General features: G+C 35.7%; 1 protein-coding gene across 1 annotated transcript; it reads right to left on the reverse strand.

The window, feature by feature from the left end:
• Positions 1–2,946: 2,946 nt before the first annotated feature.
• Positions 2,947–17,093, reverse strand: znf365 (zinc finger protein 365). The gene is made up of 5 exons (XM_051132854.1): positions 16,749–17,093; positions 13,102–13,823; positions 11,666–11,837; positions 8,309–8,355; positions 2,947–7,999 (listed from the first exon to the last, which is right to left on the reverse strand). Exons 2-5 carry the CDS (start codon positions 13,809–13,811, stop codon positions 7,858–7,860), a joined length of 1,071 nt encoding a protein of 356 aa, XP_050988811.1. The 5' UTR covers positions 13,812–13,823; positions 16,749–17,093; the 3' UTR covers positions 2,947–7,857.
• Positions 17,094–17,221: the final 128 nt, after the last annotated feature.

Raw genomic sequence — 17,221 nt, forward strand, 5'->3', positions numbered from 1 at the left:
GACAATCAATTTCACATGCTGTTGTGCAAATGGAATAGACAACGGGTGGAAATGATAGGCAATTAGCAAGACACCCCCAGTAAAGGAGTGGTTCTGCAGATGGTGACCACAGACCACTTCTCATTTCCTATGCTTTCTGGCTGATGTTTTGGTCACTTTTGAATGCTGGTGGTGCTTTCACTATAGTGGTAGCATGAGACGGAGTCTACAACCCACACAAGTGGCTCAGGTAGTGCAGCTCATCCAGGACGGCACATCAATGCGAGCTGTGGCAAGAAGGTTTGCTGATCCTCAGACCCCATGTGAGATCATATGCCGGTGCCGTTGGCCCTGGGTTCCTCCTAATGCAAGACAATGCTAGACCTCATGTGGCTGGAGTGTGTCAGCAGTTCCTGCAAGACGAAGGCATTGATGCTATGGACTGGCCCGCCTGTTCCCCAGACCTGAATCCAGTTGAGCACATCTGGGACATCATGTCTCGCTCCATCCACCAACGCCACGTTGCACCACAGACTGTCCAGGAGTTGGCGGATGATTCTGAGCCTCATTTTGACTTGTTTTAAGGACATTACATCAAAGTTGGATCAGCCTGTAGTGTGTTTTTCCACTTCAATTTTGAGTGTGACTCTAAATCCAGACCTCCATGGGTTAATAAATTTGATTTTCATTGATAAATTTTGTGTGATTTTGTTGTCAGCAAATTCAACTATGTAAAGAACAAAGTATTTAATAAGAGTATTTCATTCATTCAGATCTAGGATGTGTTATTTTAGTGTTCCCTTTATTTTTTTGAGCAGTGTATTATGTATATAGCAAAACATCCTTTTTTCCAGCTCCGGAAAGATATTATTTGGATTCTACCACAACTTCTCTTTAGTCTCTCTATCATTCTTTCATTTCAAATCATTTAAAAATAGCATTAATGTGTAACAAAACTTCATTGCGAGAGACTATTCTGAGAGGCAGTAATAAGTAATTTCCAAAATCTGAACCGTAACAACAAAATCTAAACTGAAAGATTTTCAGACTTTATTTAACAAAAATTCTAAAGACCACTGAGTTTGTTTGTTTGTAGGGCTGCACAATTTGGCCAAAATGTTGTTTTGATCAATATGACTAATTCTGATTATTGTTATTACTAAGTAAAAACATGAAACAAAACAATAATTATTGGTAATGATTATCAATATATTTTACAGAAAACTGTGGCATGACCTGTTAACATACATAAGGCCTAACTTTAAATGTTTAGAAAGGTATAAGAATTTATTATAAAATAAATTATGATTAAAAATCTTTGACAAACAACAAACAAAAAAAATCTTTATAATATTATACAATTTTTACCCAAAATAAGGTGTTAATATGTGTAATACATGTAATACAATGTTTCATTCGTACAGGAAATCCCTAATATGGACAAAGGTGAAAAAGCTGAATAAAACTCATATAGAGACGTTTTAACCCATGAAACATGGAGACATCTGTACGATTGCGACTAAATGATTTATCTGCTCTTCGAGCCACATCAGGTATTTTTAGATGCAATGCAAAGCTAATCAACAGCCTTTATTACTACAGAATACGACATAAAATAATGATTTTGCCTCATTCTGTGATGTGAAACCACGTCAGATCACAAAAGGAAGTTATTTCAAAATGTCGACTTTTGTTATTAAATGAATCTGGAGCAAAACCACGTCATTAAAATGTTCTCAATAGACAACAGGTTTGTAAACAGACTCAAACACATGCAAAATCCGTGCACGCATTCTACTAAAGTAAATTAGAACCCACAGACTGATCATTTTTTTCTCATACTTTGACACATGCCGCACTGAACAGCGCTGGTGCGTCACTCTAGCTATGTAGTCAGAAGCTGTGTGCAGCTTGAAGTTGCGCTGCGCACACCGACCCGTGTATGACATTCAAGTACCGCAAGAGTGATTTGAAAGCATGCAGAGCTGTCTGCCCTCTATAGTTCTTGCGGTACTTTGACTTTAAAAATGCATCTTTCTGCGCAGTGCCGCTTCAAGTCGAACACACCTAAAAATCAGATTGTCAATCTCTCAGCCGTGGGGCCCTCCCCTTAAAGCGGGGCCCAAGGTGACTGCCTGTATCGCCTGTTGGACGGGCCGGCACTGCACAAAACAACTCTGAAAATACAATACTGATATGATGCCACTTTGTGGTTGTAATTTTCAGAAGAAGAGCAACAAGAGAAGCGATGTTTCACTGCTTTCTTAGCGATAAGAAGAGTAGAAAACATGTAAACATGCCAACGCTTGTCATGACGCCCCCGCCACTGAAAAAGTTTCTCTGGATTTCACTCGAAATACCAGATATCGCCTCCCTGTTTAGATTCCTTGTGGAGAAAAATCAATCGATGATACAGCATTTGGTTCAAGCCTACATCAACGCCACCTGTTAGCTCTTTTAGTAACTTGTCATCATATCAGTTTTTTATTTTCCAAGTTGTGTTTTCAGAGCAAAAATATGAGCCTGGACGACAAAACCAGTCATAAATTTGTAAAATTGGGATTTATATAATAAACAAGCTTTCCACAGATGTATGGTTTGTTAGGATAGGACAATATTTGGACTGAGATACATTATTTGAAAATCTGGAATCTGAGGGTGCAAAAAAATTAAAATATTGAGAAAATCACCTTTAAAGTTGTCCAAATGAAGTTCTTTTCTAGGCATATTACTAATCAAAAATTAAGTTTTGATATATTTACGGTAGGAAATGTACAAAATATCTTCATGGAACATGATCTTTACTTAATATCCTAATGATCTTTGGCACAAAAGAAAAATCAATCATTTTGACCCATACAATGTACGGTTGGCTATTGCTACAATTGCACCCATGCTACTCAAGACAGGGTCACCTATACAAACTTAGAACATCATATAAGAAATAAACACAGTAAAACAAGTTGGTCTGATCAAATGAATGACCATTCAGATTTTAATAATGCTGCAGTTGCCACAAGAGATGGAAAACAGGCATAGCATTAACAAATCAATCTTTAATGATCAATTCTAATCTCATTTCTATAATATCACGTACAGCAGCAAGGATCACGTGAGACTTCAGTTCTCACAGTATCACAAGTGTAATACAGACAACAATGTTCAAAGAGAAAGGCACAAACATTAAGATAATTAAGTCTAGAGAAAACAAATTCAATATTTTGAACAAAAAACAACATGGCACGACATTAAACATTAGCTCAAATTATACTCAGTATTATCAAGAAACACCAAACAATAGAACAAAAAACGTTTAAGCTATTAAGCTTTGTTCTACTTCTGATTGTCACATCTATAATGGCATACTACACTTCTAGGGTCCAACCTAATTCACACAACTATTGTAGATATGCATCATTATACAAAGTTTTATTGATATGACAGATAATAATTATTTTAATGTAAAGCCTGGTATGATGGTTGATGTTGTAAGTACCAAAATCTATTCTGAACACCTGAAAACCACACATTATAATGTAAAATAGATAAATAACTCTTTAGTACATTGTGAACCTGACAGAAAAAAGGCCAAATATTATAAGGAACTGAAATATGATAGATTAGCAACTAACTAGTAGCCTATTAATTTTATTTTTTAGCATCATCCATCTTTATATTTTCAGTCTGTCAAAAAACATTGTCAGTTTTTATAAATGGTGGTTTATGCTCAGTATCCATAACATTAGTTGGTACTGATATGAGACAATAAAATACACTGTCTCAGATCAGATCTACAATAAATAAATACAGAAATAAAAGCACATGTGAATTAGGTTGAGCCCTACTTGATCTTTTTTTGACCCTATAATGTCCTCCAAATTTCTTCTGTACAGTGCTGTTTCTTTTCCTCCCGTTATGAAAATATTGTCACATATTGCACAAGCCACTGGATAAAGCATTATAGCATGCTCACTCACAATAAAATACTGATGGATGTGAACTACCTCATGCTCACACGGCACTACAGTACTTTAGATCTCCTTCTAAGGAAACACAACATAAACTAGTGATACAGAAACATGAAGGAACCACAAAAGACAAAATAAGATTGTAATCACAGTGTCAGAACTGAGCACACAATGGAGTGGATGACATTGCCACCACTGAACAAAACAGCACAAACAGAGGTTAAAACAAGAATTATAACTAGTCTTTTTTAAACTTTCGTCTTCTGTACTCAAAATCCAAGTGCCATTTGTTATGCTGGGATGTTCATTTATATATTTTTTTCTAAAAAGGTAAAAGTATCACACATGAAGCCGAAAGGCCTTATTTAGCTGGTCACATGCAACTTGTAGAATAATATGGGAAAAATTTAGAACGTAAGTAGCCTGAGCTGAAATGTTAGCAAATGCCCTCATTTCGCAACTGACTGGTTTCATATCAAGACTAAGGTGCTGTGAATGAGATCTACCCTGGTACTAGTATTTACATAACATTGATTTTGAATACCGTGAAGTCGAAGTGCAATAAAATCAAAGTCAAATAAAGGTTCTACCCAAATATGTGCATGCAGTGGTCCTTTCTAGACCACTACAAACTATTTATAATGCAGCAAACTCTGCCAAAAGCACTACCCTGTTCCTCAGATCTGTTGGCTTATAGGCAATACCCTTTTTATTTTTTGTACATTAAAAGGGACATCAGATGAAATGTTCACATTTTCTCCTCTTTTTGCACTGAGTTAGGTTTCTGGCATGCATGCCAGCTCAGAAAAGCTTAAAATAAAACATGCAGCCAGTTTGTTATGGGCTGTCTGAGTCTGAAACTGTGTCATGCAGCAAGCTGTTTCAGTTTGAAGCTGGTTTCTATGTAGACAGATAGCTATTTAAATAAGACCACCTCCGTGCCATATACGGATATACTGACATCTGGAGTGAACAGTAGCTCATTATCATTTAAAGAGACATGCACTGAAATGGGTCACTGTGAACAGAGCTGTTTTGACAAGGTAAAAAGGGTGTTGTTTTACACAACATCAAGGAATTTTAACTAAAGTATGGTACATACATATGAAGACCCTAAAGAATCTGGAAAATGGGCATCCGATGTCTCCTTTAATGGACTTTGGTAGTATACTGCTATCGTCTCACAGTTTTGCCAAAGATGAAAATAAGTGCTATTGCTCCAGTTGTATAGAGCTGAGAATGAACTGACTGAGAATTCAAATATTTTCGAGTTAAAGGGTTAGTTCACTCAAAAATGAAAATTCTGTCATTAATTACTCACCCTCATGTCATTCCTTGGAACACAAATGAAGATATTTTTGATGAAATCCGAGAGCTTTCTGACACCGTTTTCTTTGACACAGAAGAAAGAAATTGTTGAATAAAGTTATTATTTTTGTTTTCTTTGTGCACAAAATGACATTAATCTTGAACCACTATTGTAATGATGTCCTTACTACCTTTCCGGGCCTTGAATGTGTCAGTTCCATTAGTGTCTATGCAGGGACAGAAAGCTCTCAGATTTGATCAAAAATATCTTAACTTGTGTTCAGAAGATGAACGAAGGTCTTATAGTTTTGGAACGACATGAGGGTGAGTAATTAATGACTGAATTTTCATTTTTCGGTGAACTAACTCTTTAAGCTCTTTGTACAAGTTAAGCTTTATGGTGTCTGTAATATACTACTGAATTTCACAAAAATGAATTGTGTCTTGTAAAAAAACAGCAGAACAGTCAGAAGCTGTCCATAGAGCTTAAGATTTTTGAATATGGAATGTTAATTTAATTTCAATGCTATAATTACTTAACAGGATAGCTTACCCAAAAAATGGAAATTCTCAAAACTTTTGTAACCAAATCATTTGCTTACTCTCATGACATTCCAAACCTGAATCCATTTCTTTCCTCTGCAAAACAAAAAAGAAGATATTTTGAAAAATGTTGGTATAACCAGTTGTAACCTGTTTTTGTTGACCATTGACTTCCATTATTTAAAAAAAAAACATTCAAACCGTTTCTCAGAATTATGGAAGCCCATTGCTAGATACAAACAAGCAATTCTGAGAAAAAAGTCAGAACTGAGATTAAAAATAAAAAAATAAAAAAACACATTCAAGAAAATAAAAATCAAGGGCTGTTTAAAAAAAAAAAAGAACTGAGATATAAACTTTTAATTCTGACTTTATAAATCAGAATTGCATTTGTCTCTCGCAATTCTGACTTTATTACTTGCAGTTGTGAGTTTATATCTGACAATTTTGAGAAAAAAGAAGAGTTTAAGTCTGTATCATGAAATTCTGAGAAAAAAGTCCGAATTGAAATAAACTTGCAATTTTGACTTTTTTTCTCAAAATTGTGTTTGTATCTCACAACTCTGACTTTTTCTCGCAATTGCGAGTTTATATCCCACAGTTCTCAGAAAAAAAGTCAGAATTGCCTGTTTATATCTTGCAATTCTGACTTTATAACTTGCAATTGGGAGTTTATATCTGACAATTCTGAGAAAAAATGCCAGAATTTCAAGTTTGTATCGAGCAATTCTGAAAAAAAAAAAAAAAAAGTCAGAACTGAGATAAACTCGCAATTATGACTTTTTTTCTCGCAATTGCAAGTTTATATCCCACAATTCGAACTATATGTCTTGCAATTCTGACTTTTTAACTTGCAATTGTAAGTTTATATCTGGCAATTCTGAGAAAAAAAGTCAGAATTGTGAGGTAAAAAGTCGCAATAACATTTTTTTTAATTTTTTATTCAGTGGCGGAAATTGGCTTTCGTACTAAATATATCTTCAGAGAACACTATTGAGAGATTTTCATTTTTGGGTGAACTATCCCTGTAAAATACATTCCTTTACAGAATTGTTTCACAGTTCAGCCAAAGACCTTAAGTGCTATTGCTCCAATTTTACAGAATGGCAAAAAGGATCTATTATCAAACTTCTTGGCAATGAATTTAAGAACACTTAAAACATCTATACATATTCCAATAGCTGCTTGTTTGTTTGTTTGTTTTTTTTAAAAAAAGAGAACTTTCTTCTCTGTTAAAGTTTCCTCTCTCTCCTTTTAATGAGGCTGGCTAACATAAACAGGAAAATGTATATCCATCCCTTAAAATGTAGCACCACTATTTAAAATACACCTTCAAAAAAAGAGCCAAGTAAATGATTTCAATATTTGCTACATACTTTTTCTTCTTGCAGAAACAAGTGCATTTTCTATGAGAATGTTTGTGAACAAACTACAAGCTTAAAGTGGCAAAAGATCCGACCTGTACCACACAGGTTTTGTTTTAACATCATCCTGCATTTAGATAATATAACTACATTCATTTTCCTGAACAGTAGTGTTAGTTAGAAAACAACAAGCATATAACATTACTAACTATAGTGTCCATTCATGTAAGCAACCTGTAATGGCAGCTGTATGTTTTTGAATTAAAGGGCAGCTTCACAATGTGATCATTCTACAGCCAATCTTTTCATTAAAATATTTCACAGATGGACCATAATTACATTCAAGAATCAAATAAGTATCAAATAACTAATCAGCCATCTGTAGTCGGACATCGCTGTTGTTTTGGGCTTTTGTATAACTCATTTTTACGTACAGTGGGGACCAAAAGTCTGCTATTACATTATTCACATAATAATTTTCATGTTTCAGTTTCTTCAAATGCCTGTACTGTCACTTTTGATCAATTTAATGCACCCTTACTGAATACAAGTAATAATTTATTTAAAAAAACCACCCGATTTCAATGTGGTCTCAGACTTTGGACCCCACTGTATCATACTCAATATATTTATTTATTAATATTTTAAATAGTGTTATTTGCTTATACATTCATTGCTAAGCTCCACCTCTGTCCCTAAACCTCATACCCATCTGACCTCCTCCGCTGGGACCAGCTGTCATAACCCAGTCTTCCAGAAGAAGCTTTAGACAGTCCCCATCCAGACTGACCAAGTAACTGCTGCTCTTCATCCTGCTCAAGATGGTCTCCTGAAGACCTGGTGTCAAAGAACAGCAGGATAAGATAATTATCATCATTGTACACCACACATGCAAAAAGTGTATTTAATATGTACACACATTAAGACTGATTCAATGGAAAGAAAGGGTAATCATTATTTATGGCAGGGCAACATGATCTTCTACTGTCCTGATAGGATCTCATGAATTACTTAGAGGGGACAACCTGTCTACTACAAGCCAAATGAGTGTCTTGAGTCAAATAAGGACATGATTTGTATAGGAAGCTAGTGGTTAAATGGTTACATGAATTGCTCATTAAAACTGTAAAACCAATAATTCAATACCTGCTTTGTGTTATTCTATGTGGACCGAGCTCTGATGGCAGAGGCACCTGAAATAATGACAAATGAGAGAAATGCAGAGAGCTGACATATTTCTGAAATAGAACTTAATTATTGCAAACCTGGAAAATTGTACAAGTGGGTCATATCAGGTGATTCATTACTGAATTTCCCTTTTTATATCAGTACATGTGTCAATGACTTCATGCTCTTCCTCATTACAAATCACTCTGAACATGCAATTTATATATACAATGCATATGAAAATACCTTATCAAATTCTGAAATATAAATCATTCTGTCATATTTGGATTTTTTTTAATTTGGTTAAAATAATAAAAAAGGTGGTTTATATGGGATTATTTTTGTGCCAATAAGAATGAACGTAACTTTATAAAACTGAACGTAACTTTCCAAGAAACGATCAAAAATATGCCACTGCAAAAGAAGAAAAACACAATGAAAATGAAAAAATGAACTCAGTCGCACGAATTTAACATGCTCTTCAAATATGCTTCATTCTTTGTTAATGATTTTCAAAGAATCGTTTTCGCGAATCATGGATTCTGAATGCGTTGCCACAGCTTTCGCTTACGCTTCGCAAATTTTCGTTTGCTGTTTTGGCAAAAACCTCTCGTGGGGGCGGGCTTAACAGCGATCTACTCTGATTGGCTAATGAGCTTTTGATGGACAGTTGCTCTCTGACCTGGAAGCACGGACGGTGACGTCAGTGGTGCAATACGTCGTGCTTTGTTTATAGAAACTATCAGAACTGTTGCACACTGTACATGAATAAAACTTTTATCGATGTTATTGATTAACGTTACTTTAGCAACACGAACTTCAAGCTGCCCTGAGGGACAAGCTGAGGTGGAAGATGATGCCGCTCCGTGTCTCTCCTGGGAGCTCATCTTTAGAAACTAAGAGACGACCGTAGGTGAAATACTAATAACATTAATACTTAATATAAACAAAGCACGACGTATTGCACACCGCAACAACTTTCCAATATGTGCGCCACTGACGTCACCGTCCGTGCTTCCAGTTCAGAGAGCAACTGTCCATCAAAAGCTCATTAGCCAATCAGAGTAGATCGCTGTTAAGCCCGCCCCCACGAGAGGTTTTTGCCAAAACAGCAAACGAAAATTTGCGAAGCGTAAGCGAAAGCTGTGGCAACGCATTCAGAATCCATGATTCGCGAAAACGATTCTTTGAAAATCATTAACAAAGAATGAAGCATATTTGAAGAGCATGTTAAATTCGTGCGACTGAGTTCATTTTTTCATTTTCATTGTGTTTTTCTTCTTTTGCAGTGGCATATTTTTGATCGTTTCTTGGAAAGTTACGTTCAGTTTTATAAAGTTACGTTCATTCTTATTGGCACAAAAATAATCCCATAGGTTTAACTGTTTGGAGATTTAAAAAAAGAAAGGAAGAAAGAAAAGGCAGAAATTCTTGAAATATTGGCAATATTGGTCTTTTTTTTTAATTATTATAACTTTAAAAACTGCTGTGAAGTCTTTTACATTTTAAATTATTAAAATAACATGTCATTATGTTTTTTATGACATTTTGTTGAAAATGCATTTATATATATATACAGTGCCTTGCGAAAGTATTCAAACCCCTTCACTTTTACACATTTTATGTTGCTGCCTTATGTTAAACTGCATTAAATAACTTTTTCCCACATCAATATACACTCCATACACCATAATGACAAAGCACAAAACAGGTTTGTAACAACTTTTAAAAATGTATTAGAAATAAAAACTGAAATTATTCCATTGCATAAGTATTCATACCCTTTTCTAGGACACCTGAAATTTAGGTAAGGAGCTTTCATATCACTTTTAGATGTTACTATACTTTAAGTGGTAAATGTCTGTGGCAAATTGAATGGGTATGATCTGAAAAGGTAGCAAAAGACCAACGTGATGTCCGTACAGTGATGTGTAGACATCACGTTTCTTTTTTGCTACAGTTTGACTTTTTTGTCCTGCACCTGAGCCCTGTTTGGGTTTGTGGCACCTTTTTTATATTTTGGACTATGATTTGGAAAGGCACACACCTCTCAATAAAAGATCTAACAGCTGAAAATGCACATCAGGGGCCGGTTGCATAAACTTAGCCTCTACGTTAAGACAGTGTGTCTTAAAAACTAGTTTATCTGACTACCGGTTAGCCAAAGGGTAATAAGTCTTTAATAAGCACTTCCTGGGATTTTGACTTTTTCTACATTTTTATGCAACTGAATTTTAAAAATTATGACCCGTTTTAAAGAAAAAATTAGCTGACTAACCCCCAGAGCAAAAAAAACAGTCTGAAGTCAAAAGAACTGCCTGTAGAGCTCAGAGACAGGATTACATAAAGCCACACATCTGGGAAGAGTTCAGAAAAAAATCTGCTGCATTGAAGGTTCACAGAAACATGTAGCCCCCATTATCCATAATGGAAGAAGTCTGGAACAACTAGGACTCTTTCTAGAGTTGGCCTCCTGGCCAAACTGAGCAACTGATGGAGACCAAGAAGCTGATGGTCACTCTAGCCGAGCTTCATAATCATATATGCAGATTGGAGAAACTTACAGAAGGACAAATATTACTGCAACACTCCACCAATCCGGTCTTTATGGTGGTGTGGCTAAACTCAATCCTCTCCTCAGTGAAGAGTCTGATGAACCTTAATTCGAAGAATCATGTTTGAAGGAAACCAGGCACTGCTCATCACCTGCACAGTAGCATCCCAAAAGTAAAGTGTGGTGGTATCAGCCTCATGCTGTGGGGCTGTTTTTTAGCAGCAGGGACTGAAGTACTCGTCAGAGTAGAAAGAAAGCTTAACACAGCAAAATACTGAGATTAAGCCAGAGCATTCAGAACCTCAGACTGGGCAGATAGTTCACCTTCCAACAGGACAATGACCCTGCGCACACAGCAAAAGTGGCTTATGGACAACTCTGTGAATGTCCTTGAATGACCCAGCCACAACCTGGGTTTGAACCCAATCAAACATTTCTGGAAAACCTGAAAATATCTGGCAGCCCCCATCCAAGCTGACAGAGCTTAAGAGGTGAAGAAGTGAGGAGAAGAATGGCAGATAATTGCCAAATGTTGATGTGCAAAACTCGTTACATCATACCCAAAAGACTTGAGGCTATAAAGTATCACATTAAGGTTACTTATGCAATTTACTTATTTCAGTTTTTTAATTTTAATAAATTTGCAAAGTTGTCACAAATCAGTTTTTTGCTTTGTCATAATGGTGTATGGAGTGTAGATTCATTATATATATATATATATATATATATATATAAAATGAGTCATGAGATATACATATTTTTTGGAAACTGCAGGGACATACAGAGTGAGCTGTGCAATAATGCCTGTGGGGGGCGCTTTGATAATATTCCAGTAGTCTCTCTGCCAGGGAAATCCTCCGCAAGAGATTCTCGATGAACCGACGCAAACGAACCTTCCCACACATCTCATGCTGAGCAGCTGCTTCCAGAAACTTCTGGATGGTAATAACTTCCCTGCAATACAGTAAAATGTAGTTAGCAGAGAACTGCTTTACAAGGCACTTTTATTCATATTTTCCCCTTGACAATCATAAATGTTAGTAGTTTCCTACAGTTTCTTGTTGCCACTCCTTTAAAGGAACACTCCACTTTTTTCCCTCATTTTCCCCTAGCGTCACCGTTTTCGATTCCATTCAGCCGATCTTTAGCATAGCTTAGCATAGATCATTGAATCCGATTAGACATTAGCATCTTGCTCAAAAATGACCAAAGATTTTCAATATTTTTTCTACTTAAAACTTGACTCTTCTGTAGTTACATCATGTACTACGACTGACGGAAAATTTCTAGGCCGATATGGCTAGGAACTATTTTCAGGCACTGTGTAATATCATTGCACCTGCTGCACACATGGTACGGCAGCAAAGTTCCTTGATTATTACGCTGGAATGAGAGTATAGTTTCTAGCCATATCGGTCTAGAAAATCGCACTTTTCATTTTCCGTCTGTCCTTGTACACAATATAACTACTGAAGAGTCAAGTTTTAAATAGGAAATATATGGAAACCCTTTGGTCATTTTTGATGAGATGCTAACGGTCTAATCAGATTCAATGATCTATGCTAAGCTATTCTAAAAGTGCAAAAACAGTAAAACTGAACTGTTCAACTCTAGGGGATTTGGAAAATGAGCTATTTTCCAAAAAAGTGGAGGGTTCCTTTAAGAAATCTAATGTAAAAATGAGGAAGAGGGCTGAGCACTTTCTCTATTTCATCATAATACACTCACATATCACCTAATGTCCCAGCCCTATCCACCTTATTATTCAACTCAGAAGTAAGCCTATGGGTGAGATTTCCGGTTCATCAGCCGCTAAAGGGAAATAACAAGAAGAATAACAACATGCAGTAAACAGTAAAACTGTTTGCACTACAAACCAGTGTGCTCATAATTAAGATAATACATTCATTAATATGGTAAGACACACCAATTTGCAATATCAAGCAGCAAAATGTGCTGTTTTGTACAGCTAAAAATATCTGGATGCAGATGAGACCGGAAGCCAGGAAAAATACGGGAAAAATAAGGTAGATGGCTTTGAATTTCTTTCAAGTATGGAACACAAAAGGAGATGTTTTGAAAAATGTTTGCACAGAGCAGAGTGGACATTCTATTAAACATCTCTCTTTGTCTTTCACAGAAAGAATAAAGTTAAAAAAGTAATTGTGTACTGTTCCTTTAAATATAAGTCGTGAATACAGTGAAATATTTCACTCACTGTTCTCTCCTCTCCAACTCGTGCTCTGAGATGCTGAGTTGCTGCCTCAGTGTGGCGATCACCATAACGGCAGCGTCTACCTGTCTGCTGAGCGCCCGCTCTCGCTCCAGCACTTCCTGTTTCTCCTGGGCCAGGTGATGCGAGTGAGCACGCTCACACAGGATAGCCGTGTCTGTCTGTGCCAGCTCTGAACTCAGCCGCAGCAGCCGCCTTTCCATGCTGCTGTTGGCTGTCCTCATCATCCCCTCCAGCCTCTTCTCCACTGATGCCACTGGAGCAGAAAGGGGTCCGGCTCCAGCCGATGCATCCCCAACGCTGAGGCTCCTCTCCGGTGGCACAAGCTTTTGCTCTGTGGGCTGCTGCGATGGAGTTTGGTCAGCGCCAAATAAGTGCTTGTGCTCTCCTCTCGCGGTTGAGTTAGTATTGGTGCCGGCATCACGTACTTTATGCATGTCAGAATTGGAGGTTTTGCAGCTTTCCATGCGTTCTGTGTTTGAGAGATCCCTCGTGGATAGGAGGCTGATGTCATGTTTGGTGTGGAACGGATGGCTGTATTCTAGATGGGCTCTGAGAGAAGAAAGACTGTGGAAACGTTCATGCTCTCCACATCGTGGGCAGCGGAAAGGGAGTTGAGGAGGGGCTCCGGCTCCACACGCCTGCCCGTTCTTCACAAACAGCGCTGTGTTGCGTGTGCACACTTTCTGCTGCATGACACAGATAACCTAACAACAACAAATAATACATATTTAGCAGACCAGTTCTTTGATATAAAAATACTGTATGGCAGAGATGCCCAAACCAGGGCACACGGGCACAACCTTTGATTTCATCACCTTTGATTTGCCCCACCATAACACAAGAGGGGGGAAAACAGGGTGAAAATATGTAATTTAAGCATATCTTCATAATTCATCTCTTTGTTTTATGTTTTTTTCCTTTTTGCATTGAAATATAAACAATATAAATGAAAATTAAAATATGAAAATGTTAATGTAATAAAGTCTTACATAAGGCAACATTTACGTTTGGCCTTCAGTTAAGTCTGATTTTTGGCCCCTTGAAGTAAAAACTTTGGGCACCTCTGCAACCATAAACAGATATCTAAAATATTAATAGACAAACATATCAGACAGACTGATTAATTAGTCTTTATTTGGTCCTTTTATTGTTTAGATGCATTTTAGTGCTGATATTTAGCATTTGCATGACTGATTCAGAGTCACTGCATATTGTTTGCATATAATGCAAATATCTGGAGTGATTTCAGAGTATTGATTAAAAAACTGTCTTGTCAATGTGCATTTGCATATAATGCAAATATTTGTAGTGATTTCAGAGTATTATTAAAAAAAACTTGTCAATGGACATTATTTGCATATAATGCAAATATTTACAGTGATTTTATGTACATTTAAAAAAAAAAATGTCTTGTCAGTGTGCATTATTTGAATAAAATGCAAATATTTGTAGTGATTTTAGTCACATTTTTAAAAAACCTGTCTTGTCAATGCTCATTATTTGCATACAATGGAAGTATTTGTAGTGATTTTAGAGTATTATTTAAAAAAACTTGTCAATGTGCATTGTTTGCATAAAATGCAAATATTTATAGTGATTTTAGAGTAATATTTATTAAAAAAACTGTAACATCAATGCACATTATTTCCATAAAATGCAAATATTTATAGTGATTTCAGAGTATTATTTTTAAAAATGGTCTTGTCAATGTGCATTATTTGCAGTTGATGCAAACATTTATTGTGATTTTAGAGAAATATGTAAGAATTGTCTTGCAAGTGCACATTATTTGCATAGATACACTGCAAAAAATTTGTAGTGATTTTAGAGTTATATTTAAAAAAAACTTGTCAGTGCGCATTATTTGCATATAATGCAAATATATTTATTTTTGAGTAACATAAAATATTGTCTTGCAAATGCACATTATTTGCATACATATAATCCAAATAGTGATTTGTAGTGATTTTAGAGCAATGTTCAAAAATGCATTGGTTGCATATAATGCAAAACGTTTTTTAAGATTTTTAAGTAATACATAAAAATGTCTTGCAAATGCACATTATTTACATATAATAGAGATATTTGTAGTGCTTTCTGAATAATATTATATGTAAAATTGCCTTGTCAATGCACATTATTTGCATATAATGCAAGTATTTGTAGTGATTTTAGAGTATTATTTAAAAAAACTTGTCAATGTGCATTATTTGCAATTGATGCAAACATTTATTGTGATTTTAGAGAAATATTTTAAAAAACTGTTGTCAGTGTGCATTATTTGCATATAATGCAAATATATTTATTTTTGAGTAACAGCTAAAATATTGTCTTTCAAATGCACATTATTTGCATTGCAGATATACTTCAAAAATTTGTAGTGATTTTAGAGTAATATTTAAAAAAACTGTTGTCAGTGTGTATTATTTGCATATAATGCAAACAGTGATTTGTAGTGATTTTAGAGCAATGTTTAAAAAAATTGTCAATGCACATTGCTTGCATTTAATGCAAAAAGTTGTTGTGATTTTTAAGTAATACATAAAAATGTCTTGCAAATGCACATTATTTACATATAATGGAGATATTTGTAGCGCTTTTTAAATAATATATGTAAACTTGTCTTGTCAATGCACATTATTTGCATATAATGCAAATGTTTGAAGTGATTTTTGTGTCTTTTTAACGCTTTTTTAACATTAATAGAATTAATATGTAATGTTTGAAACTTGTGTTCTCAGTACAGGTAAGTCAGATGGGTCAAGCTGGTCAAGGGTTATCTGGTTAGCATAAACCTGGATGGTAAAAAAAAATTTAAACCTGTAATTTTCAATTCATAAGTAAATTAAGATCTGTGGTCAGCATTAGGATAATTAATGAAACTTTTATGTGTTATTCTGCTTTCACATTTTTGGACAACATGCCTCTGGACTTCACAAATGGTTTATCAAAAGAAAGAATAGTATCTTTTTTCCACAGATTTTTGTAACACATATTTGAAGGTACAGAAATTGACTTAAAAATGAACCTGGAAATAATTAATGGAGTAAATGTGTGACAAATTGCCCCAGGCAATATCGGCCACCTTATACTCTCTCTCTAGATATTGGCACGGGCCATTGAAAAACCCATAACTAGTCTGCAAACCTCGCAGTCTAACTAGCTATTTTAATCTAGCAAGCTTTTCACATGGCCTAACACAGACACAATGTATGAATATATATAACTGAAATACAAAAAAAGACAGTCAGTGGCAGAAAACTGACATCACTTAAGATGTCACGACTAGGCTGCGTGCTCTCTGTTCATTCAGAATATAATAAAATAATTTCCATAGACTATTTCTAATATCCACAGCTTAAATAGGTTAATGTAAAGCTTTGGCAAATCAAATTGATCATGGCAGACCAAATGCATTTGTTTTAATGGTTTACTTACATGCTTAAATCAACCGACGATTATGTCATCTCACATTTAAACTACCCATCATTTTTTTCTATATCTTATAAAACTGCGATAGACACATTTATGCAAATCTTCTTATGCAAGCAGGAGATCTACTGGCCGGAGGCTGAAATCAGACAGGTAGTCAGCTGACATTTTCTATAACACCAAGCATGCAACCATACCTTAATGAACGAGCTCCAGTGAGATTGTGTATTGTAAGCTTTAATCAAACTGTTGATCCTTCGGCTTATCTGTTGCTTGGTATTTCTGTCCAAACCCCAGTGGTAACCCTCTCTGATTGAGATACAGTAAAGCGATATCTAGGTGTATGAAGTCATCTGGGTACTAACGACGTTGTCAAGAATGAGCGTGACAGCAGCGACAGAGGTGACATTGATTTCTTTTCATATGATGCTGAATGCAGTTTTCGTGGGCAAAACGCTTGCAAAATGTCATCGCATTATGTGTTAAATTACAATCGATCTACAAAGATCCAGAAGCCTCTCACTGAAAAGATTCGGTCAGAATATTGAGGATTCATTAGAATGCAGTGCGGCAGACCATCAGTTTAAACTATTTGAAGACAGACGGGGGGGACGAGCACAAAATCACGGTTACAACACAACCCCACTTCATTAACATTTGCGTAAACATT

Source organism: Labeo rohita, chromosome 17 (assembly GCF_022985175.1).
Source record: "Labeo rohita strain BAU-BD-2019 chromosome 17, IGBB_LRoh.1.0, whole genome shotgun sequence".
Taxonomy (NCBI): domain Eukaryota; kingdom Metazoa; phylum Chordata; class Actinopteri; order Cypriniformes; family Cyprinidae; genus Labeo; species Labeo rohita.